The sequence below is a fragment of the Carcharhinus amblyrhynchos genome, chromosome 4 (assembly GCF_965287045.1).
Source record: "Carcharhinus amblyrhynchos chromosome 4, sCarAmb.v2.hapA, whole genome shotgun sequence".
Classification (NCBI taxonomy): domain Eukaryota; kingdom Metazoa; phylum Chordata; class Chondrichthyes; order Carcharhiniformes; family Carcharhinidae; genus Carcharhinus; species Carcharhinus amblyrhynchos.
The window spans coordinates 25711875-25737919 of NC_137327.1; the positions used below are offsets into that span (position 1 = coordinate 25711875).

General features: G+C 40.0%; 1 protein-coding gene across 2 annotated transcripts in view; it reads left to right on the top strand.

Annotated features, from left to right (window-relative positions):
* The window catches only part of tcf25 (TCF25 ribosome quality control complex subunit), a 30223-nt gene continuing 4178 nt past the window's right edge, over positions 1 to 26045 (top strand). The window contains exons 1-17 of one of the 2 annotated variants that reach the window (XM_080186872.1): positions 1 to 218; positions 2019 to 2207; positions 3466 to 3540; positions 3795 to 3913; positions 5435 to 5500; positions 5723 to 5805; positions 7849 to 7979; positions 9635 to 9734; positions 11023 to 11116; positions 12219 to 12311; positions 12623 to 12728; positions 13566 to 13725; positions 18405 to 18492; positions 19851 to 20009; positions 22087 to 22177; positions 23335 to 23414; positions 25852 to 25924. In XM_080186872.1, coding sequence (XP_080042998.1) covers positions 39 to 218; positions 2019 to 2207; positions 3466 to 3540; positions 3795 to 3913; positions 5435 to 5500; positions 5723 to 5805; positions 7849 to 7979; positions 9635 to 9734; positions 11023 to 11116; positions 12219 to 12311; positions 12623 to 12728; positions 13566 to 13725; positions 18405 to 18492; positions 19851 to 20009; positions 22087 to 22177; positions 23335 to 23414; positions 25852 to 25924 — 1887 coding nt within the window. In that variant the 5' untranslated portion in view covers positions 1 to 38. Of the gene's footprint in view, positions 219 to 1478; positions 1708 to 2018; positions 2208 to 3465; positions 3541 to 3794; positions 3914 to 5434; positions 5501 to 5722; positions 5806 to 7848; positions 7980 to 9634; positions 9735 to 11022; positions 11117 to 12218; positions 12312 to 12622; positions 12729 to 13565; positions 13726 to 18404; positions 18493 to 19850; positions 20010 to 22086; positions 22178 to 23334; positions 23415 to 25851; positions 25925 to 26045 lie in introns of those variants that run through there. The other variant, XM_080186873.1, reaches the window with a different exon arrangement.

Genomic DNA, 26045 nt, shown 5'->3' on the forward strand with positions numbered 1-26045 from the left:
GGTTTTGCGCAGACTCAGTCAGTCCGGACCCGGGAACCATGTCTTCCCGGGGCCTACGGAAGCTGCGGGGGGAGCGGGTCCAGGAGCCGCTCACTCACCCTGCCGGCCAGGAGGAGGAGGAGGAGGAGGAAGAAGAGCGGCCGCTGGAGCCCGCACCCACCCGCAAACAGCGGAGGAACAAGAAAAATAAAGCGGCAGCTGGAAACCTGTACCGGCTGGTGAGAGACTGGGGGATGGAGTGATAGGAGGTGGGGGAGTAAGCGAGTGAGGGTGACAACAGAATGGAGGGTGAGAGAGAGGGGTGATAAGGGGGTAAGAGATTGAGAGGGAGGGGAGAGAGTTTGAGGGGAGTGGAAGATGTCGAGGGAGTGAGAGACATCTAGGGACAGGGCAGCGAGGGGGGTCTAGGGGGTCTGCGACGGCGAGGGGGGTCTGGGGAGGGAAGGGGGGAGGGGAGGGGGGTCTGGGGAGGGGAGGGGGGAGGGGAGGGGGGTCTGGGAGGGGAGGGGAGTCTGGGGAGGGAAGGGGGGAGGGGACGGGGGTCTGGGAGGGGAGGGGAGTCTGGGGAGGGAAGGGGGGAGGGGACGGGGGTCTGGGAGGGGAGGGGAGTCTGGGGAGGGAAGGGGGGAGGGGACGGGGGTCTGGGAGGGGAGGGGAGTCTGGGGAGGGAAGGGGGGAGGGGACGGGGGTCTGGGAGGGGAGGGGAGTCTGGGGAGGGAAGGGGGGAGGGGACGGGGGTCTGGGAGGGGAGGGGAGTCTGGGGAGGGAAGGGGGGAGGGGAGGGAAGGGGGGAGGGGAGGGGAGTCTGGGGAGGGAAGGGGGGAGGGGACGGGGGTCTGGGAGGGGAGGGGGGTCTGGGGGGAGGGGGAGGGGAGGGGGTTCTGGAGAGGGAAGGGGGAGGGGACGGGGGTCTGGGAGGGGATGGGGGTCTGGGGGGGGAGGGGAGGGGATGGGGTCTGGGGTCTAGGGGTGGTCGGGGAGGGGGTCTGGGGTGGAGGGGAGGGGGTCTGGGGGGGGAAGGGGGTCTTGGGGGGGAGGTCTGGGAGGGGGGAGGGGACGGCGAGGGACGCTTTGGGGGGGGAGGGGAGCGGATGGCGAGGGACGCCTTGGTGGGGAGGGGACGGCGAGGGACGCCTTGGGGGGGAGGGGAGGGGACGGCGAGGGACGCCTTGGTGGGGAGGGGAGGGGACGGCGAGGGACGCCTTGGTTGAGGGGGGAGGGGACGGTGAGGGACGCCTTTGGAGGGGAGAGGGGAAGGTGAGGGACGTCTGGGGGAGCAGGTGAGAGGGGACGGCGAGGGCTGCCTGGGGGAACAGGTGAGAGGGGAAGGCGAGGGACGTCTGGGGGAGCAGGTGAGAGGGGAAGGGAGAGTGAGAGATGGTGGGGGCACGTAGGAAAGGAGGGGGTGACAGAGAGGGATAGAGGATCAGAGTTAAGATGTGCTAGAGTTGCACAAAGTATGAATGTGTTTTGCCTAGGGAATGGAGTTGTGATCCTGGCACTTGTATCTTTTTTACAATGTCCGGACATATCACAACCTTTCTAATGAATTAATTACTTTTGAGTGTAGTTGTGAGGTCAGTTTCTTAGCAATACACAGTGTCGGCAAATTTATGAACAGTTATTTTAATTGAAGGGATGAATACTAACCAGAACGCTTAGAACTCATGCTGTTCTGTGATTACTAGGGGATCTATGTCTATCTATGTAGGTGTACTTTGGCTTAATGTCTTGTCTAACAAATAAAATTATTGCATTTGTCTCATTATTACGTGTCAGTATTTAATGACGCGTATTTTATATTGGCGTGGCTATTTTAAATGATTTCGTTAAGGACATAATGATGTTTGCGTTTCATCCAGTAATCCTGATCACAATACAAGTAGTTCAAGTATTTGGAAAAGCATTTTTCATGACAGAATGAGAAATACAAAAAAACTGTGGACCTTATGGTATTAATAAATGGAAGTCAATAGAACCCTTATATATGTTTCTGTATTTTTTTTCTTTTCCTGTAGATAAGTGAACCTGATGCTGAGAATGATGCAGAGAATTACGCAGTGAATGAGGAAAATCCACCAGGAGAGCCAGACGGTATAAGCCTGAGGCTCAAAGACCCATTGACTGAGGAGGATGATCAAACTGAAGCAATACAAAATATAGAAAATGATGAAATAGAAAAGAAAAATGAATCTGATGTATTGCAGGTAAAATTTCAGTATTTCCGTGTATGGAGTTTAATGACTAATTTCAAACTTTACAGTGGTTTTTATGAATTGTATTTCATCCCAGAGTCCTTGAAGAAGCGCCTAGGAAAAGGTTTTGTACAAATACAGTTTTGAATAAATAAAATAACTTAAATCTAACCTAATTCATTGTTCGTTGGGCTCTGTTACACATCTTTAATTTAAACACTTTCCAAGTGTTTAATTCCAGTTTAAAGAGGCAAACAAGGACAGTAATTCAATTATTTCTTTATTTAATACTTCTTATTACCAACTCGAACATAAACAGTTGCAACTCATTAACTCTTTACTGAACTTTAACTCTTAAACTACACTTTAATTCTAACTGAGCATCAACTTTAACTATTTAACTGAAAATAGATACTACCGAGTTTAGGAAAACCTTGGCCAAGAACTATCCTTGATGTAGAATTGATCATCTTCTCTCTGAAGCATTCTTCAGGGTACAAGCTTTGTTACGATGGCTGGTCTCTTCTGAGTTATCACTGCCAAACAAAAAACTTGTGTGTCCTTTATCCACAATTCTCCACTTGCTTCCGGAAGATTCTCTGTCATCCAGCCAATTGTATAACCAGCAATCGAGCACATGGCTCGAACATCCAGTGAAATTACTTTGAACAAAGCCATGATGCTTAGCACATTTTACATGTCCCATACGTAGCAGCCATAAAAATCAGAGCTATCATGTCTCAGTTAATGTAAACAACTTCCTTGATCTGGCCAACACAGGAAGTGTCATATCACAGCTCCCAAACCAGAGTCATTTTATCACCTGCATTTGTTTTAATCTGTAAGTTGACCAAAATTCCCAGCATGCTTTACTGTCAGCCAGCTCAGCCATTTTAAAGCCTCTATTGCCATTATTGCTGTTAAATCATTGTTGTAGCCGTTTTTTCTCCATCCACCACTCCATAACACAAATGCTTTCGTCTCTCCTTTTTGTGCTAAATTTCATTATGACTGGCAGATCTTCAATATTGTTGCTCATATAAATTCTGGAACAGGGTTATGATGTCCTCCAAAGATGGAGCAGTTTTAACTCAGTTTGGACTAAACTGTGGTGGATGTGCATGAAGTTCATAATGTCATGCCCACCCATCCTTTTACTGTTGAATGGTTGTTATTACTAAACTTTTGCAGCTTTATATTTACATGTTTGGAAAGTGCAGTCTATATTTCATGGAATACGTCTCAAGAAAAGTTTTTTTTTGATTCTTAGACAAATTCAAATAACAAGCCCAAACGGAAAAAAAAAAGAAAGAAAAACCGCACCAATACTCCTGCTGACTTCCAGGTGATGTGAATGGTTGTTATGAATGGTGATTAAACCGCACTTTGCACATTTTTTTAACTGCATGTAACTAGTTTTCTATTTTAGTGCATCATCAGAGGAAAGTGAGTGTAATATTTGCATCTTGTGCTTAAAGTATTAATTTAGTTACAGGCTATTTTGAATTTACAATGACCAACCTGAATAGACCTTCTTTCTGCTTAACAATAAGTAGAGCCATCCTCTTAAATCTTACAAATTATTTGTCCTCTTTCCAGGAAGGTGCTACTGATGACATTGATAGCATTCTACAAGAGATTGATGGATCCAATGGTTTTCAGTACCACACACACACTGTCAGTGCAGACACAAGACCATTGTTGTATGTTGAACATAGGTGAGGAATAAAATCACATTTTAATCATGTAGGAGCTCTAATGTTAGCTTTGACCTTTTGCCATTTTTGACAAATTAGCGCCATCAATTTATGCACATTGTTGCCTTTTTATGAGGTTAAGTTATTTAACTGACGTTATGCTATGCCTCAGTGTTATCACTGTTGCTTTGAAATGTCACAAAAATATATCAGGGAAATCCAAAAAATTGTAATATTTCCATTGGTTATTTTGTCATTTTTAAACTCTTAGTAAGATAGTCAAGGCTGTGAATCTAAACTCTGCATTTGATATATTAATGAGCCTATCAAAATTCTAAACCGATATTTACCTAAGGCAATTTAGTTAGAATGGGTACGGAACAAAAACAGATCTGAATGGGTTGTTAGGATTCAAAGGATAAGACATGCAAGGTTTGAAAGAAAGATGTCATTGGGAAGGTGGTTAAAATGAGTTTACTTTTCCTTTAAACTCTAAAAGCAAACATAAAGGGATGAAATTAATTAAGTTTGGCAGAGAGCAGTTCTAAAGAAACTGAATAAGGGAGAGATCAAAGGGAAAAACGTATTCAAGGGAATACTGAAATCTATGCAGGGAGCTGCTTTAGGCTTAACCAACAGCAGGAGTGCCTGTTGAACTTCCAGTAAGCAGTATGAAAGAAACCAGATTTGAAAAGCAAACTGCTGGCTAACCTCAGAAGCAGCTCCAACCAATGTGAAGGCACTGTATGGTAATAGTTACTAGATTTTTATGGATTTTAAAATCTGTAAAGTGTTGTGGAACAGATTAAGGGAGAGTTACCTCTGAAGGCGGCTAAGGTGAGATTGTTTGGACCTGTTTAAAGTATTGATATTCTGTAAAACCATTGTCTTGTTTAGGCATACATCTATTTTACATTTTTCCTATTTCTCAATAAACACTTCAGTTGTTATGAAATTATCGTAAGTAGTCGGGGACATCATTTCTAGATTTCAAACCCGTCACACAAATTGCAAACACAGTTATTTCAAGTTTCCCTTCTGGGATTGAGGAATTCAGCATTTACCGTCAACTATGTCTGTAACAAGGTTGGGAGGCTGCAGGTCCAAGTTCCACTCCAGAAACCAGAAGACAAAATCAGTGGAGTACTGAGGGAATGTTGCACTGTCAAAGTTGCTGAGCTTTGCAGGATGTTAAACCGAAACTCCATCTGCTGTCCCAGGTGGATTTAAAAGATCCCATGATATTACTCGAAGAAGAGCAGGAGTTTTCATTGGTGTCCTGGCTTATATCTATCCCTCCACGAATATCACTAAAGCAGATTATCTATGATTTTCACTTTGTCTATAGAAGTTCATTGTGTGCAAATTGCCTGCTTTGTATCTGATATTATAATGCTTCAAAAGTATCAAATTGGCGATGAAGCACTTTGGAAGTCGCTGAGGTTGTGCAAGCCATTATCTAAATGTGGACATTAGTTTTTTATTTAATGTTCACTGTTCTCTATCTCATACTTAAGATAAATTAACTTTCACTTCCTGCAGAAATCTGAATCCAGAAACTGAACTGAAGAGATATTTTGGGGCTCGAGCAGTTCTTGGAGAACAACGGTTAGTTTGGGTCATTATCTGATGTAGTCTTACATTATCTGATTTCGATTTTCTGTCTAATTCAAAGTCTTTTGTGTAAGTGGAGAAACCTTTAAAGTTTTGATTTCAGCTTAACTTGTCTTTAATCCTATGTGCCAGTTGCTGAAATATTTTTCACTTGTAAATTAAGAACTGAAGCTTTCAGGATTTACTGCTTGTTCCATTTAAAATATTTTAAATCAGGTCAAAGCAGCGGCATCGTTCATTACATAGGAGTACGTGGCTCACAACACCAAAAGATACTTGGCCAAGGTACACTAAAACAGGTAAATATATACAGCTACTTGAACTGTTTTATCACGTGATGGCTTCATAGTACAATTCCAGATAGAGCTGATTCAGCTAGGCTATATTTAGAATAGAAGTGAAGAATGGTGTGAAAGTCTATGTATAAGTAATGTAAGAAAACGTGGTAAAGTAACTCTCACTTTTCAAAATACATTGTTGTTATGTTGCAGTGATGGTCAGCTGCTTACACACTTTTTTCCCCTCATGACCCAGTAAAGAATTTTGGAGTTTTAAAATCGGCCTATTGTTGCAAGCTATAGCAAGGACTCTAGTATGCTACCTCGCGGCACAATTCGGAGCACTGGATACCGAAATATACAAAGAAATATACTTCCAGATTCAATTACAAGTAATTAACGTATACCAATCAGAGATGTACATTTATCTATATCTGCTTACAACTATTGATTTGGTTTACATCATGCATAAGGTACAAATACTACTAACCAATCACAACATGTGCACATCTACTTGATTATAATATCCATTTAGTGTAAAGGCTTGAGTATGCTATCTGATTTACCCCCAACTACAATTTGTTCTTATTTGATTTGAGGATATAAATTATCCTTTCCATGTCTAAGGGCCTGGTGCTTGATGAATTCTGTCAGGCTGGGGAGGTTTGGTGTTAAAGTGGGTAAACAGTGTTCCCCCGCCTATGTTATCTTCAGACCATTTGGTTGACTGAACTAATTGAAGGTCTGCTCCACATTGTTTTACAGTCTGGGAGGGTTGATAGCGGAGATATTTCTGCCAGAGGACTAACAATCTGCAGTTTGTGCCTTTGGGTACTTACTGAGAGCTAGCTCTAGCAGTGTATGTGATTTTTCTGCTTAACTGAATCTTTTAACCCTTTCAGTGAGTATGTGGCAATCAAATTACCTGATTTTTATAAGAAAAAGGGTTATAGCAGTATCTATAACACTAAAGCCAGGACACCGATGAAAACTCCTGCTCTTCGAGTAACTACAAGCCACCTTCGGTTGTCTTAATGTTTGCCCCTTTCCTCATTCCCCGCCCCAACCCGAAAAAAAGCTTTGTTCAAATATCTACATAATACACAAGGGGAGACGGTGGAGCAGTTGTATTAACTCTGGACTTAAATCCAGAGACCCAGGGTAATGTTCTGAGGACCCAGGTTCAAATCTCACCAGGGCAGATGGTGGAATTTAAACTCAATAATCTATGTGGAATTAAATCTAATGATGACCTTGAAACGATTGTCATTTAAACTTCCCTGGTTTGCTAATGTTCTTTAGGGATGGAAACTTGCCATCCATATCTGGTTACATGTGGACTACCTGTAACTCCAGACCCACTGCAATATGGTTGACTATTAATTGCCCTCTGATATGGCTTAGCAAGCCACTCAGTTGTATTCACCCATTACAGAGAAAACACAATGGAATGAAACTAGATGGACCATCCAGCATTGACCAAGGCATCAAAAATAGTAAGGGCAAACCTCACAAAGTCCTCCTTTCTAACATCTGGTGATTGAGCTGTCTCCCAGACTAGTCAAGTAACAGCCTGACATAGTCAGTCATACTCGTGGAGTTATACCTCACAGGTAATGTCCCAGACACCATTCCTGAGTATGTCCTGTCTCAGATGCACTACAGGAACTCATCAAAGTTTCTTAGGCAGCATCTTCCAAACCCACAACCACTAAAATCTAGAAGGACAAGCGCAGCAGATAACTGGGAATACCACCTTTTGAAGGTTCCCTGCTAAGCCACTCTATCCTGACTTGGAAATCCATCACTTTTCCTTCCTGTTTTGGGGTCACAATCCTGGAATTCCCTCCCTAACAGCACTGTGGCTGTACCTACACCTTGGACTGCCGCAGTACAAAGTGACAGCTCACCACCACCTTCTGAGGGGCAATTGGGGATGAGCAATAAATGCTGGCTAGCCAGTGATGCCCATGTCCTGTAAAATGAATAGTAATAAGTACTCTTATTATCAGTGGTTGAAAATCTGAATCAATCCGGAATTTAACTCTGGCTTTGTCCCTGTAGGGATTTCGATGCAGCTGTTAGAGACAAAGGGAGGAGCTCAATATTTTAGCTTTGAACACAATCGAGATTATCAGCAGGCTCAGTTCAAGTTCTTGGATGCAGTAGATTCAATGGATCCAAATAACATTCTGGTAGGTCATTAATAGATTATCAGAAGTTAAGTATGTTGCAATCAAATTACCTGATTTTTGTAAGAAATAGTAATATCTAAGTTGTCTTTCAGGATTTCACTATGAATCTACAATTGTACTGCTGGGTCAGGAACAAATCAGACGTATTCATTACAGGCTAAATGGACTAATTTTTTCATCCATTTGCACAACAATTCTGTATATAGGTTGTTGTACAAAGATCATGTTCTGTTAGAAACTGAACTTTCCAACCATATAAATACTGCAACTACAATGTTGGGCAACAATTAAAAATCCTGCAACGAGTAACTCAACTTGTGACTCCCCAAACCTTATGTACCATCTACAATTCACAAGTTGGGAATGTTATGGCATGCTGTCCACTTGCCCAGATGAGTGTAGTTCCAACAACACTCAAGCTTGACACCATCCAAGACAAAGCCCATTTGATTAGCACCCTTTCTACAAGCATTCATTCTCTCCACGACCAATGAACATTGGTAGCAGGGTGCATTAACAGCAGTGTATACTATCTTGAAGATGCACTGCACAAACTCACCAAGACTCATCCAAACCTACAACCACTACCATCTAGAAGGATAAGGGCAGCAGATATCTGGGAACACCAACATCTGGGATATCTGGGAACATCCAAGACAAAGCCCATTTGATTAGCACCCTTTCTACAAGCATTCATTCTCTCCACGACCAATGAACATTGGTAGCAGGGTGCATTAACAGCAGTGTATACTATCTTGAAGATGCACTGCACAAACTCACCAAGACTCATCCAAACCTACAACCACTACCATCTAGAAGGATAAGGGCAGCAGATATCTGGGAACACCACCATTTGGAAATTCCAATCCAAGTTACTATTTAACCCTGACTTGGAAATATATTGTCATTTCTTCACTGTTGCTGGGTCAAGATCCTGGAACTCCTTCCCAAACAAGACTGTGGGTGTGACTGCAGTGGTTCAAGAAGACAGCTTGTCACCACCTTTTGAAGAGCAACTAGGAAAATGAATGCTGATTTAGTCAGTGATCTCCACATCCTGTAAATGAATTTTTAAAATGTCAAAATATTCAATTGGTGTGCCCATAATTCTGTCATTGTAGCAGTAATATCTAACTGATAAGAGCTATTTATTCCACCTGTAAATAAAATGAATCTATTTGCAAACTTCCAAACACGTTGCTTGAAGCTGTAATCCCTTGCTAACCTGTACATATGGCATTGAAAGTGTTAATATTGGTTTTGGAGAATACAATCTAAACATGAGAATCACAGGCCCTGAACTGACTGAATCTCTTCTCCCACACTCTCCTATCTTGTTTAATGTGCTGTCTGATGGTACAACTATTCCCATCAGCATTTTCTGACTTTTGTTATTCCTAATTTTCTTCCATACGAATCCTACTTCCTGATATTTGAGAATCATCAGAAAACAAGTAGCGAGAAAAACACTCATTCATCAGTGTCTCTTAACAGCTTGGTACTTAAAAAAAACTGAAAGGAGTAGGAGCCTGAGCCTGATCCTGTACTAAACATGACTTGTTATTAACACTGTTGCATGTTCTATGACACTTCAGTCAATAGATTGTTGTTACTATCAACACAGCTGATGATTTTTTTTCCTTCCCTGATTCTAGGCACTGCTCCATGTGAACCCACATCACATTGACTCTCTATTGCAACTAAGTGACATATGTCGGATGCAAGAGGATCAGGAAATGGCACGTGATCTAATTGGTGAGAAGCAGGCTGTAATTTCAAAACTGAATTACTAACGCATTGCCATTGAGAAGAATAGTCCCATACTAGTTGGCTTTTCCCTTTCTGTCCCCAGCACTTGTGGTTGAGAGGAAACATAGTCTGTGCCTTTTTACATTTGGCTGCAATTCACAATTTACCTGGTTGAAATGAGGATAGCTTCTGTCCTTATGCATAGCTGTAAACTTAAATTTGGATTTGAACTAATCTCCTGGATATGTAGCCACTTGATTTGTTATAATAATATTATATAATATTATTAATAATAATAATATTGTAGTTGCAGTATTTATATGGTTGGAAAGTTCAGTTTCTAATAGAACATAATATTATTATATTGTTTAAAAAATCTTGTCATGTCTAAATGCAATTTTTTTATTGATCACTGGTTGTGGGCATTACTGGCAAGGCCTGCATTTCTTGTCAATCCTTATTTGTGCTTGAGATGTGGGACCTTGTACCTCAGTTTTTCACAGGGGTTACGTTATCGTAGATGTATTAATTTGAATAAGCCTACGCCTGTGGGTCTGTAAATGGTGTTGACATTTTCAAGATGTTTCAAGTTGATGTTTTCAAGCTGTAACTGGTCATTTTTGGTATATTCTAACTTGATTGAAGTTGCTGTTTCATTATTAAATTTGGGTAATCAAATTATCTGTAATCTTTAATGGGCTTGTGAATTATCTGGCTTGGTTTTACACTGTTGCTCAGTGGACGTAAGTTGACTGGGAATTGTAAACTGTTACAATAAATAGGCCATTCAGCCAACAAATCTGCACTACTGTCTTTCATGTAAACTTTGATCACTCCCCATGCTGCTTCAATAATTCATTTTTCAAGTAGCAACTTAATTTACTTTGAAAATAATTTATGAACTGCTCCAGCAACAGTTTATAATAGAATATTGCATTTCAATCACCCTACCAACCACCCTAGTTTCTTCTAACAATCTCTTAAATCATAATCCTTTGAAATTTGTGATCACTTGAAATTTGTATCCTCTTGTTATTGTCTCATGAATTAATGGAAATAATCTCTCACTATTTACTTTATCACAGTCTTGAATACTTGGTCAGAGTCTTCTAACTGGCACTAATTAAATCAATACAAGGGGAAGTGTCTTGCTGCATTGTTATGAGATTGGAAGTGAAATTGCTTTATAAAAACATAAGGAAATGTTCTATTGTGTCTCTTAGAAGAGTTGGGATGGTTTATGAAAGATTATATAAATCAGTAAGTTATATTTTTCTCACTTTCCTCCATTCAGAAAAAGCACTATACTGTTTTGAAAGTGCATTTCACCCAGTCTTTAGCCTGACCAGTGGAAATAGCCGGTTAGATTATCGCCGAACTGAGAACAGGTTTGTACTACATTTGTTAAAGTGTTGGATTTAATCTTCGTATCGACAGCTTCTCTTTGAATCGTTAGAAGCCGTGCTTTTTCTGTATTGGTTCTTTGCATGGTACACCAGGCTCTTGTTTAAATCCATACAAATACTCACCTAAAAGATGTTGGAAATATTCGGGTCAGGCAACATCTAGGGAGAGAAAAACATTAACATATCAGGTCGATGACTTTTCTTCATACTAATGTATTTTAATCCAATTCTTGTTATCCACAACTTCTGTGGTAACAACCCAAACTAATATGTTTGCTTTCAGTTGATTATCTCGCACATTCATTTTTTAAATATGACGTTGCTGAAACCGTTCACTTTTACTGTGTCCAGTGCTGAATTCAACACCCAACATTCCCTTCATTCAGATCATCGTTTGGCTTTTCCCATGTTACTTGGTGTTCCATAATGCTGGTTGATCACCTTGATGTCAGCTATAATTTTTTGGAATTGGCAGATGATTTTACAGCCGGATGCACTTCCTGCTGCTCTGCTTCCCCATTTTATTTGGGGCTGGGAACCGGAGCATGGCTAACCAGGAGTGTCTCCTGCACGTAACGCTTGCCACAGGTGAATTGGCAGAATTTACAAGTTGATACTTGTCCCATTCATTCAAATAGCACTTTGAAATGAACTCAAACAGGGCAGAATTGTCATTGTCTTGGTATGATTGACAACATAAAATTAATTTTATCAAAGGCAGATGATACAGATGAAAGGTTTGAGTGATGCTTGTGAGCCTTTCTTGAACTATTTCAATATCATGCTTGAAAATTTTGGATAATTTATATCATTTGGTATTTGTAATTATGATTGACAGAATTGAATCAGAATAGTCATTCACTTGTCACACTCCCATTTCCTTGCATTCTTAAATATTGCTTTATAGTTTATTATTAAGTGGTGTAAGGTGTATTGCTAAGTATTAAGTATTGCTTTATTGTTTAATTACATTCTAGGTTATTGCACAGTCCACCTCTTCTTCCCCTAAAGAGAGTACTACTTTTCACTGTTTAACTAAGTTATTTTATCTGATGCAGATTCTCCCCATTTTGTTTTTGAGCAGGTCATTTTTCCTTGCACTCTACAAGCATATGGTATTCCTTGAGAAAAGGGGTTGCCCACGCACAGCACTGGAGTTCTGTAAGCTTATCCGCAGGTAAGAATCGGAAATCGCCTGTTAACATATATCCTGTTGATAGCTTTGTCATATTTCTGAGGTTGAATTGTTCATTAAGGGAAAGATTCACCAAATTAACTTCCATGACTGGACAGAAATAATTATTTGCAAAATTACTAACCAGTCCCAAATTTAAATTTATAGTGAAAATGTTCTTGCCTCTGTCACAAGTGTACTAATGGGCTTTGGGAATTAGAAATTATGTAGTTATTGAAAGATTAGGAAATGACGCTTAATAAATATTGCTCTTAATTCTGGCACAGTCTAATTCATGGTGTCTGTATCTTTAGCCTGGACCCTGACTCAGATCCACTATGTGCTTTGTTGATCATTGATTTTTTGGCTTTGCGAGCACGAGAATATGCTTTCCTGATAAGACTCTATGAGGAATGGGAGGTGAGGATACATCTGTGGTTTGTTTGCTTGTTAGATTTAATGTTTTGTTGAATGAAAACAAATAATATAACTAATTTTTATTTCAACCCATAACCCAATCTTGATCTCTACTGGGTTGAAGTACAATTCTACAGTTAGCCAGCATTAGTTTTCCCACGTGTGAGTACGACAATGTATTTTGACTGTTTGGCACATTCTAGCCAACCTCCAAGACTTATTGGAATCGGGAATTAGAAAACTGATTAACATTTTCTCTTAATTTTTCATCCCAATCTTAGCTCAGGCAAGGGTGCTTTGGGAAACATGATACTAAACAGCTTAAGGTCTGTGCTTGGGCTCTAGTTTTGCACTGACTGTAATAGCATCCTAAATGCAAGTCTGAAACTAAAACCAGCTGGTAAAATCATGTTTTGTTGCTGATTTAACTTGCACCCATGTATTGTAATCTTTCATTAGTACTGGTGAATGGAACCTGAAAGCTTAGCATCTTGTTCTGAGTGTGTGGGTCACTGCTTATCAGTATATGCAGTAGCGGAGCCATTCAAGCACTTTGAGCAGCTGGTTCCTTGTCTTCCTTAAAACTGAGTGCAAGTGACTACAGGACAAATGATTTTTTTATCCTGGATTAATGCAGTGAAAATATGAACATGTAAATAATTTCTTCCTTATGTGAATATAATGTCATTCCCAGCAAGTTAATTTTTCAGAGTGAAAAAATATCTTTTAAAAGCAAGCTTTAATAATATTAAATTGTAGCAGTTTTAATGTTGGGTATTTTTTTTATCATATTTGGCCATGTTTATCAATAACATATTATTCATTTCTACTGTCTCTCAGTTCCATTTGAATCTGTCTCAACTTCCTAATTTTGCATTCTCCGTTCCACTGGCTTATTATCATCTTAGTCAACAAGAAGATATGTCAGATACTGAGTGCACTCAAAAGCAGGAGAGAGCTAAGCGTCTGATACAAAATGCCCTCATTGTGTTTCCAAGTGGTAAGTTTCAAATGTTGACTGCATACTTTCAGCTGAGAATTTCAATGGCTATGTATTAAAGGTGTTCTCTTCAGGACATGTTCAGTGGCTATCTCCTTTGTCATCATTTTTATAAATTTTCAGTTAGCCAACTAATGGGAAAATGAGGCATCTGTTGACAATTAAACACTTGGATTAAGGAGGGTGGTTTGCTTCTTGTTTAAAAACTGTTTAAAAAAAAAATCTTCTTGTCTGTCAGAAGCAAAAGGAAGATGCATGGCAAACTACAGATGTAATTTGGGACAATTTCAAAATTGATCCTTTAGGTGGTGAGCTGAAAGATTTGTACTGGATGTATATAAAACCATGCACAAGCATAACAGCATGAGAACATATCTTTCGCAGAAATTATTTTCTGCAATGCTTATCACTAGCATTGTAAGCTTTGATAAATGGGAATATGCAGTGTCATGTTATGAATTGATCTTCACCCTGTTGGGTGGCATAGTGGTTAGCATTGCTGCTTCACAGCGCCAAGGACCTGGGTTCAGTTTCTGTCTTGGGCACTGTATGGAGTTTGCACATTCTCCCCGTGGTCTGTTTGGGTTTCCTCCGGGTGCTCTGGTTTCCTCCCACGCTCCAAATATGTGCTGGTTAAGTTGATTGGCCGTGGTAAATTGCTCCATAGCATCAGGGGGACTAGTTATGGTAAATACATAGGGTTAAGGGGATGAGGCCTGGGCGGGATTGTGGTCAGTGCAGATTCGATGGGCCAAATGGCCGCTTCCTGCAGTGAAAAAATAATTATTTTGAAGCTTGTGCCTCCATAGTTTGATTTTTGTTTTCTTTAGTGGTGGTGGTAATTTAAAAACTCTTATCCCACAAAGTACTTTCTTGTGTCAATATAAACTGTGCTTCATTTGATGGGTAGTGTGGAGGGAACGCTTCCCTTATTTCCCTCTGCCTGAGTGAGAAAGCAGCTGGAGACTTATTCCTGGGACTTTGCTAATGTTCCTAAACACCTTAAAAACTGGAGGTGATGAAAACCTCAGATTTTCTCATTGCCTGTGGTGAAAGTGCTTAGGCTCTGTTCAGCATCTTGGCCAGAAATCATGATTGAAATTTTACAATTGCAGGCGCAAGCGTGCTCTGGAAAAGTGCATGTTGGAACTGCAATGCATTAAGTTATTGTGTCACCCTTGTGTACCTAGGTTTGAGATAGACGGCTGCACAAGTATTACAGGGCTTGCAAACTTTGTCAGCTGATTCTCACTAACTAAATCTGAACACAAGCGAGAGGTGACAATATTAAAAAAATACAAACTATAAAGAACAAAGAATAAAACAACCCGGGAAACAGGCCCTTCGGCCCAATGAGCCTGCGCCGCCATTTTAACACTACCACTCCCCCCCTCCACCCATGACCCTTATCTAATGTTTTATGGCCATATCTATTGGTATGTGAGAACTTAATTTGTTGAAGTGATGTCTTACCTCATCAATACTGTTTGACAACGTCCCGCACAAGAGATTATCATGCAAGATTAAAGTGCATGGGTTTGAGGGAAGTGTATTGAGATAAGCAGAAAACTGGTTAGCAGAGAGGAAACAAAGAGTAGGAATTAATGGGTGCTTTTCAAATTGGTAGGCAGTAACTAGTGGGGTGTCACAGGGATCGGTGCTGTGACCTCAGCTATTCACAAGATATATTAATGATTTGGATGAGGGAACAAAATGTAACATCTCAAAGTTTGCAGATGACACCAAGTTGGGTGGGAGGTGACGAGGATGCAGAGATCCTTCAGAATAATCTGGACATAAGAACATAAGAACATAAGAAATAGGAGCAGGAGTAGGCCATCTGGCCCTTCGAGCCTGCCCCGCCATTCAATAAGATCATGGCTGATCTGTCGTGGCTCAGTTCCACTTTCCCGCCCTCTCCCCATAACCCTTAATCCCCTCTCTTATCAAAAACCCATCAACCCGCTTCTTAAAAATATTTAGCGAGGCAGCCTCCACCACTTCAACGGGCAGAGAATTCCAGAGATTCACCACCCTTTGAGTGAAGAAGTTCCTCCTCAACTCCGTTCTGAACCGCCCCCCCTTTATCTTGAGGCTGTGCCCCCTAGTCCTACTGTCTTTTTTGAGCGGGAAGAGTCTTTCCACCTCTATCCTATCCATCCCATTCATCATCTTATACGTCTCAATGAGATCTCCCCTCATTCTTCTAAACTCTAACGAGTACAAGCCTAGTTTATTCAGCCTCTCCTCATAGCTCAACCCCCTCAACTCCGGTATCAGCCTAGTAAACCTCCTCTGCACTCCCTCCAAGGCCAAAATATCCTTGCGCAGGTGCGGCGCCCAAAACTGCACACAGTACTCCAGCTGCGGCCTCACCAATGCCCTATACAGCTGCAGCAAGACCTCCCTACTTTTATATTCAATCCCCCTCGCTATGAAGGCCAGCATCCCATTCGCCTTCCTGACCACCTGCTGCACCTGCAGGCTGGGTTTTTGCGACTCATGCACAAGGACCCCGAGGTCCCTCTGCACCGTCGCCTGCTGCAGTTTTTCGCCACGTAAGTAATAGTCCTTCCTACCATTCTTCCTACCAAAGTGGACCACCTCACACTTGCCAACATTAAATTCCATTTGCCATTTCCTGGCCCATTCGCCCAGCCTATCTAGATCCTTCTGCAGACTCTCCACACCCTCCGCACAATTTGCCTTTCCCCCAATCTTGGTGTCATCAGCAAATTTCGACACCCTACACTCGGTTCCCTCCTCCAGATCATCTATATAAATGGTAAATAGCTGAGGCCCCAGCACCGACCCCTGGGGCACCCCACTAGTCACCAACCGCCAATCCGAATAGCACCCATTGACCCCCACTCTCTGCCTCCTATTTGACAACCAATCCTCTATCCACGCTAACACCCTACCCCCAACTCCATGTCCTCTGACCTTCTGCAGTAACCTCTTGTGAGGTACCTTATCAAACGCCTTCTGAAAATCCAGAAAGACCACATCCACCGGCTCTCCTCTATCCACCGCCCTAGACACATCCTCATAGAACTCCAGTAAATTTGTCAGACACGACTTCCCTTTAATGAAACCGTGTTGCGTCTGCCCTATCAAGCAATTCCCTTCAAGATGCCTCGCAATTTCCTCCTTAATGACGGATTCTAACATTTTACCTACCACAGACGTTAAACTAACCGGCCTGTAATTCCCCGCCTTTTGCCTGGCACCCTTCTTAAACAACGGCGTAACATTAGCCGTTTTCCAATCCTCCGGCACTTCCCCGGAATCCAGCGACGTCTGGAAAATAACCACCAAGGCATCCACTATCACCTCCACCATTTCTTTCAGAACCCTCGGATGCATTCCATCCGGTCCTGGGGACTTGTCCACAATCAGCCCCTCCAGTCTGTCGGACAGGTTAGGTGAGTGGGCTAATCAATGGCAGATGCAATGGATAAGTGTGAGGTTATTCACTTTGGAAGCAAAAACAAGAAGGCAGGTTACTACCTGAATGTTAGTAAATTGGGAGAAGGTAGCGTGCAGAGCGGGACCTGGGTTCCTTGTGCACCAGTCAATGAAGGTAAGCATGCAGGTGCAGCATAACCATGTGTTTTGTCTCTTCAATCTGAGTGTGAGCTCCCACCTGCATTCTACATGGTGAACAATAAAGACTGGTTGCCCTTATTGCACTGCTCGCTTGTGCTGTCTGATTTTTCCAGTCTGATCTTTTACCATCAGGTTTAATGGTATCTTACCAAATAATACTGCTATTACTTGTTCCTGTCAAAACCATCTCCATGACAGTATGAATCCCATGGATCATGTCTCCAGATAGAAATGCTAATTAGCTCTCTTAGACTCCCAAATCCATTCTATCTTTAGATAAATGCAAAACACTGCAGATGCTGAAATCTGAACAAAAACAGAAAAATGTTGGAAAATCTCAGCAGGTCTGACGGCATCTCTGGAGAGTGAGTAGAGGCAACATTTCGAGTCCAGATTTCCTGACGAAGGGTCATCTAGACATGAAATGTTGCATCTACTCTTTCTCCCCGTTCTTTCTTTTAAATTAGTTTAAAATATAACTGTTTAAAAAGCCTATGAGACTACCAGCACGGATGCTCCTACCATTGTCTGGAGGTGTGAACATCTTGCTTCATCTTCCCAATAAAACAACTTGGGTATCCTGTTAACCTTTTAACAACCAAGCCACCCAAGCCTGTTGGTGCGAGGTTCTGAGCAAGTCACGTGAACCCTTTCATTCTTCTATTTTACCTCAAATTAATGTTCCAAAATATAACCTTATAAATGTTGTATTTGCACCAACTGTAATATGGACTTAAAATTTATTTCATTTAAACAGTACAGGCAACCTTTAACATTAAAGTCAGCTTGGAGATAATAAGTTATCCAGCTAGAAAAAGAAAAAACAACCCGTTGGATTAGTTCCTGAAGAATCCAACAGGTTCATTGGTCTAAGACCAACGGCTCATTTTTTTGATTCAAATTTGTATCCATTCTCTTAATGAAGATTTTGTAATAAATTGCTGCAATAGAGAAAAGAAGCTATATCTATTGGAACAGCTATTGTTAACTGAAAGAAGCATGTCCAGAAACCACTCCATTAAATAATGCCATGTTAAAAGCATTGAGTTCTTGTTTGTATTCTTTTCTAGTATTAATGCCATTGCTGGATCTGTGCGGTGTGCAGGCAGACCAGGCGGTTTTGTCTCACAACTTTTTTGGAGTTGGCGTACAGATAAGGTATGTGCCATGAAAGAAATTATTTGACTAATTTGCATTAAAATTAACAACATTCTGCAGGTATCAACTAATAAATTCTGAGCAAATGAGTTAATGATCTGATTAGAATCGCTTTTGATCACCAGTTGGAGCACGGAAACCTGCAAGCAGCACAGGCTGCAGTACAGTTCCAGCTCATAATCCTGTCTAACTGCACGAATATACATAGAACATAGAAAAACTACAGCACAAACAGGCCCTTCGGCCCACAAGTTGCGCCGATCATATCGCTACCTACATGTTGTCCTTAATCCCCAAACTCCCTATACCAAAATAAAACTGAGCTAAAGAAAACTGGAAATAGGATGTTTTCTGTAGCTCTGACAAGGGTCATCCAGATTTGAAACGTTAGCTGTTCTCTCTCCAAGATGCTGTAAGACCTGCTAAGGTTTTCCAGCATTTTCTGTTTGTTTCAGATTCCAGCATCTGCAGTAAATTGCTTTTATATTACCAACACTTATTGCATTGTTTATAATATCCTTATACTACATGGAATGTGTGAAGCAAAACGTTTCTGTGGAGAATTTAAATTGCATCCATGAGGCAAAGATAGCATCATATCTTTCAATACATTTCATCAGTGCTGTTTTCATAAAGCAATAGAGCAATGTAGAGGATTTTTGAGTTTAACCTTGCATCTTCCCTTGCTGCCAAAAGATTCAACTGCTGAGCATGAATAATGGTGAGCACCATTAGCCTCACCATTGCTTTGACGGAAAATTATGTAACTTGGTTATTAGAAACACTGTTGGGTTTTGCAAAATATTAGTCTGTGGTTAACTAAATTAAAGTGGACCTGGCGATAGTGTTAGTGGAAAAATAAACCTATTAAGAACTAACCTAATTGTGAGAAACCTGCAATTTGATCTGTCTTGCTTAGTTTATTATTGTAGATTACCACCAGAACAATTTTGACATGTTGGAAGACTTGAGCTAAAATTAAGATAAGTAGTTTTATTAAATAATTAAGAAAGTTGACAATGCTTTATTCTGCCTTTGCAGCGTGGAGCTCGTGTTTTTTTTTTGTTGAAGGTGATTGTCAGAATTTCATTGCTGGGCAGCCTGTATACTTTCTGGCACGTGTGAAGCTGGTGGATTCGATCGTGGCTTTGAAAATATTTTTGGATAAGCATTTGAAAAGAGAGATTTGCAGGGCTACAAAGAGAAGTCAGGGGAGTGAGACTCGCTACGTTGCTCTTGCAGTGAGCCAATACAGACTTGAGGATCGAATGTCACCTTCTTGTACTGTAAGCATTCTATTGTTGTTGATAACCTTCATTTCTCCTCTTCACCACCACCACCGCCAACCCCTGCTGCAGGCAGCCAAGTGCACTAAAGCAGTTAGTAGAACTGTTTATTGGAAGAAACTGGATGCTCTGGAAAGAAGCAAGAATCATGTCTTGGTTGGAAGAAAATGTGAAGGAGGTTTTAAGACGAGTAGATGCAAAAGACCCACTTGTACAGGAGTCTGAGAACAAGTAGGTGCTTTGTGAAACTATGACCAAGATTAGGGGCTCCTCTGAAGTCCCAGCTGATTGACTCCAGGGGAATTGCTTGGGAAGTTTTGAACAGCCAAAGGGCAGTTCCACTGCTCCCCTAGACCCTCCAAAAATAGTTTTGAACACCCATTCTGTCTATAGCTCATCAACTGATTCTTCTGATTTAGCACATTCCTTTGGAACATTTGTTTCATGCTATCCCCAACAGTGTGTGTAGATGTTCAGTCACGTTTCATACACATCTGTCTGTCAAGCCTGTTATCTATCTTCATCAAAACATGACAACTTGCACGTGTCTAGAGAAATGCTTCATTTACACTGATGTTTATCTGTCTAATTGTACGTTTACTCTTATTAAAATATTCTATCTCATTGGCTAAGCAGATATGGTCCCCGCAGTTGTCATTTTCCTACTTGCATTATTCACCAATATACCATGTAAAATGTTTTCCCCTGAATGTTTTTGCTAGAATGTCATTCTCCATGATGTGACTATGACAGTTCTTCAACCTCATTGTTCCCTTAGCGTAAAAATATTATGGAAAAAAAATTTAAAAATCATAAATTGTCTTTGGTAGCTTTTCCTCCTCATCCCAGCTAGCTCAATGAGTGCCAGTGTAAAATGATAGATCCTTGTGCTAGTTTACTTGTGCAGGATGCTGGCCCAAAGTTACCACCCCTCAAATCAGATTAATGAATAGAGTTTGTGCCGATTTCTGGCCTCTTCAAGTTAAGCCCCTTCAGGCACAAACATGCTAATTGGCATGTTTTAAGGATTTTTTTAACTTGTCAAGAAACTGGCTACTGTATACCAATGAAACTGGGAAATGGTTTTGAAAAGGTTTTAAACTCATTTGCAGTAATTTAAAATCAGCTTATCCACAAGTAGTGAACTTGACACTTTTATTAAAAATGCCTACTTTTTTGTGAGATCCTTTTTGTCTAAATTTATAAAACTTCACCGAGTTACCATTCTTAAATACATCAATGAATATTTTCTTGATGCAAGGTAAAAAATATAAAGAATTGTGTTTTGTTTACACTGCTGCTTGCACTGGCTCGTGGAAGAGTTTGTGTTTAGTGATATGCAAATAAATTTCAGTGGAAACTGAAGCAAACCTTCATTTTGGATAAATAATGCAATTTCAAGCACTATTAGCGCTGAATGGCTCATTGTGTCCAAAGTGGAAACTTCACCCTGTTATATAGCATGACATAGAGCCTTCTTTACCTTTGAATTTGATATATATCTCTAATTTTTATAAAAAATTTAATTAACACTGACATGTTGTGAGAGACCTAGACCCCTGTTGAGTTCTAGAATGTACAATTAACTTTCATTTCAGCAGTTCACTATATTTCTAATGTGTCAATGAGTGTTGAAGCTCAGCAACAGAATGCCTTTTAATCTAATCCTACTTCCAGAAGCATTTGTCCTAATTAAGGAATCCAGTGTTTTTATGGTGAGTTAATTTTTAAAAATACTCAGGAATACTTTTTACTTTAACTTTCAAAAATAAGGACATTAATTCAATTTTGCTTTCAACAAGTTAAAGTCAGCATTAGGCTTTCTTTAAATAAAAGATACTGCTGAGATTAGATTTAAAAAGTATTGATGTATTTGGTTTCCTTCCATTTCCTGTAATATTCAAGGAGCCTTCTAACCACAAGACAGATTAGTTCAATTTTAGACTGACAAGGGAATTGAGGGCTGTTTGGAGTAGGCAAGAAAGTGGTGTTAAAGCCATAATCAGATCAGATCAATGATCTTATTGAAATGGTGGAGGAAGCCTGAGGGGCCAGATGGCTGCTTCTAATTCATGTGGCATGACAGGGTTGCACGTTCAAATCATAGAATTTTATGGTACAGAATGAGGTCATTCTGCCCATCATGCTTATCTCAAATCTTTAAAAAGAAACTCTCTGCTTAGTCCTGCTCTGTTGCCTTTACTACTTACCCTTTTATAGGACCGTAGTTTAGTTGTGTTATAATTAGGATTATGGAAGTTCAGTATCTTTCTGTCTTAGATTGTGCATGTTTCTTTTCCCATTCCAGGAGAAGGATTAGATATCAGAATGTTCCCAGGAATATCTATCGTCACATTATACTGTCTGAGATAAAGGAAGCTATTGCAACTCTTCCACCTGTGAGTAATGTTGACATTGGCTCGGGTCACTCTCTGTGCAGAGTCTGCACATACTGCCCTGTGTCTGCTTGGGTTTCCTCCGGGTGCAGTGGTTTCCTTCCATAGTCTGAAAGACATGCTGGTCAGGTGCACTGGCCATACTAAATTCTCCCTGAGTGTATCCGAACAGACGCTGGAGTGTGGCAACTAGAGGATTTTCACAATGACTTCATTGCAATGTTAATGTAAGCCTACTGGTGATACTAATAAATAATTTTTAAAAAACATTACACAAACTCTGTATTGTTCTGAAAAGCTTGGATTTTGATTTATTAAATTTTGTTCTTGACTCTACAACCCATGAGTAGACTACCAAGATTACCTTTTGTTTTGTTCCAGCTTTTTTATAAGTTAAAAATATTATTATCTATATTTAATGTAAAAGAACATTGGTGAAGAGACAAGACTTCTATTTCAGGCCACCATCAAATTGAAAAGCTCAAGAGAAGAATAGGTATCTCATAAATAGTGAATATAGGTGATGCCAGAATTTCGATTTTAAAAGCATTTGGTCAGGGACTGAAAAGATCTGCAGATAATAGGGGAAAGGTATTTCAGAGGTAAGGAATTCAAAGTTTAGAGGTGTTCGGATGCAATGAGTTAGAGCAGTTGATACTAGTGGTCCTACAGAATCTTATTTTCTTTGATTTAAACGAGAAAGTACAGCTGGTGCCTGTAATTATCTTGTAGCGTTATTCTGTTCATAATTTTACAGAAAACTAACTGCTTGACAAGGGTTTGTGATACTTGTAGAGCAAGGAGTATAAAAATGTACAACGCAATTATCTTCCAGGCTTTGCAGTCTGTGGAAGAAATAGAGATTTTTTCACAGCTTGTGAACTGGTGAATTAGCAGACAGTTAAACATTTTATAGACCATTGATTAAGTTGATCAATTTGTCCAGAAATCAAACTGGTGGCTAAGTACGATTTTTCTGAACACTGTTTCAAAGTCATTGACTTCCCAGTTACTCTTTTTTTTGGATGTGGACAACATTGACCAGATCAATGTATTGCTGTTCTCCAAGTCAGCCAATTAATAATGGGCGCTTTTATATGAAGAACAACCACTGTGCCACATTTGATAAATATGCAGATTAAAATTTGATTCTTTTTCAGGAAATAACTTCTCAGCCAGTGATGGGTTATGATCCACTTCCTCCATTAGACGGCATTGTCACGTACTCTAGACCTGAAAGGTATGGATCACTAGAATTTATTTTTTGTGAAAGTTATAACAAGTTAATTTGTCTCCCAGTAGAATGAGTATTAAAATTAGCCACACTGCTTTCTTAAATTGTTGGTCTGTTTTCATATCTTTCCACAAATAATTTTTTTCAAATGTTTACATATAGTATCAGAAGTACAGCAATATGTATCTGAGCATTGAATGTACTAGCTAGTTAGCAATATTGTAGAAGATATGGGGTTGGGAGCAGGGTCTATAGCTCTTTCCAGGTGTGTTTAGTACAAACATTCACAAGAAAATGGTAAATTTAATTAAATAATATCTGATGAGCAGGACAATATAGAAACAAAGTCATAAATGTGATACATCAGTAGGGCCCCTCAGTGGGAAACTGTAATAGGGTATATGAGTAGATGATATTACCCTAGTTTACGAAGAGGCATTTGATGAGAGTTTGGATATGTGGTTAGTTATTATGAGGGAGTGGAAATATGCTGGGAATGTCTGACTGGATTAGAAATGATTGAGTTTGCTGTTTTTTAAAAAGGTGACGAAGACTCGGGCCATTACAGGTCCATTATTCTTACTGTAATGCTGGGGCAAGATAATAGCACACGTTTTAGGAGTAAACTTGAAGATTACTTGTTTGATAACATAGAAGATAAGACCAAACTGGATAAAGGAGCTAAAGATCCTGCCTAACAAAATTGCTTGGGTATTTCAGAAGGTGATGTCCCAAATGGTCTGTGGAGTGGGCTTTGATAAAGATTTGCTTATACACAAGCTGAAAGCCACATGAAACTCGTGATAGATTGAAGAAATTGCTTATGGGTTGGAAGTAGTGGTCACTTGTTTCTTATTGAGGTTGAACTGCAGAGGAAGTGTTGAGTTGAATGCTGCAAAGATTGGTGCTGTTCCTTATTTTCAGGAGCTCCGTGCAAATTAATCAAACTTCTATTGAATACCAAACCGGAATAGGGAAGAGACAGTAATTGCTTGAGAAGAGACATAATTACATGATACATTTGAGAAAAATATGCAAGTGGCTGAAATGGTGGCAGGTGAAATTTATTTTAGGCAAGTGTAAATTAGGATGAATAGAAAGAAAATAAGTGAGCATTGTAGCAACTGAAAAAAAGTCCTAGCCAGTTCAATATCCAGTATGTCTGATCATTATAGGATAATGCTTAACTATACAGTTAAAGAATGTAGGCACTAATAATCAATAGAAGAAGGCTATGGTTAGAATGCAATATTTTAGTCAGACCATACCTAAAGATCATGTGTTCCAGTCTCTGAGACATGAGAGACACTTAGTCCCCAGAGACCATAAAGAAGAGCTGGAAGATTGATCCCTGATGTCAGTGTTGAGTCGTGAGGAATGACTGGATAAACCTTAACTTGGGAAAATGACTTGGAAGAATACAGGGCTTTAAAAAGAAAATAAAAGTCAGAAGGTTATGAGAAAATAACTGAGGCTCCTTAATGTAAATGCGGTTGAAATCTAAATGTAAACAGTTCAGTATATACCAAATGATTAATTTTTGTAAGTTCTCATGCGAAGAAAGTATTACCTCAACAATCACAGATGGTGCTATAATTACTTATTTTTGCTTACTTGACATTGCTTATGGAGATATCAGATGAGCGAAAAGCCAAAAGTGCTGACTGAGACTAGAAGCAAAATCTACAAAAGGTCAAAATCACCTTGATGGCTATATTGTCAGGCCAGTGAAGTATAAGTTTGAGTCCTGCTAAAGCTTCCTAATGTATTAGTCAGGCAGTACTTTAAATATTATATTCAATTCTGGTCACCAAATAAGTGAAAAATATCTGATTGCCAGAAATGATACTGGTTCCTAATGTCGGAGGCCTGAGTTATGGGGAACAGGGTAGCAAATCCCAGATTTGTCCTTGAAAGAACGCAATGAAGGGAGTTCTATAGCCATGTTCTTGATGCAAAGTGGAATAGAAATGCGTCAATGCAAAGTACTATTTGAAACAGGATTATGGGACATAGTGTAAACTGGTAAAGACACATCCAGGGTTGTTATTTCACACAATGGTTGGAACAGCTTACCTGGTAGGGTAGTGAAACGTTTCTTAAAATTCTGCCAGTTATTCAAAAGGTGAGTTTGCAACATAGTTTTGCCATATGGGTTGAAATATAGTTTTACAAAAATGTTCTTTAGATCTCCCAGGTGAGAAACAGTTTTGAATTAAAATACCTTTGCATGTTTAAGTTTCCACAAATGTTGTAAGAAAATTAATAATTTTGATATTGTAAAGTTACACTTGTAATTGTACCATAAAGAGATTTTATTCAGGTGTGTGTCTTCAGTCAGATTTATCCTTGGTTTCATCCAATTTTTAATGTACTTACCTTCCCCTTTATCGTTTACAACTTAACTTTGGGATTAATGAGCAACAATCTTTTTTTCCTTCAGGGTAACCCAAGCAGCAGATGGAAGTACCTTGTCACTGTTCTTTCGGTCTTTGTTGCCAAATTTTAATCTCCAGGTAAGCGCTGCTGAAGAGGGACTGAGTGAATTTTTAAAAAAATCCAGAATATTATGGTAAATAATATGAAACCATATATTCCTTTTTGGATTGAACAAATGAATTCTGGAACGGGTGCAGC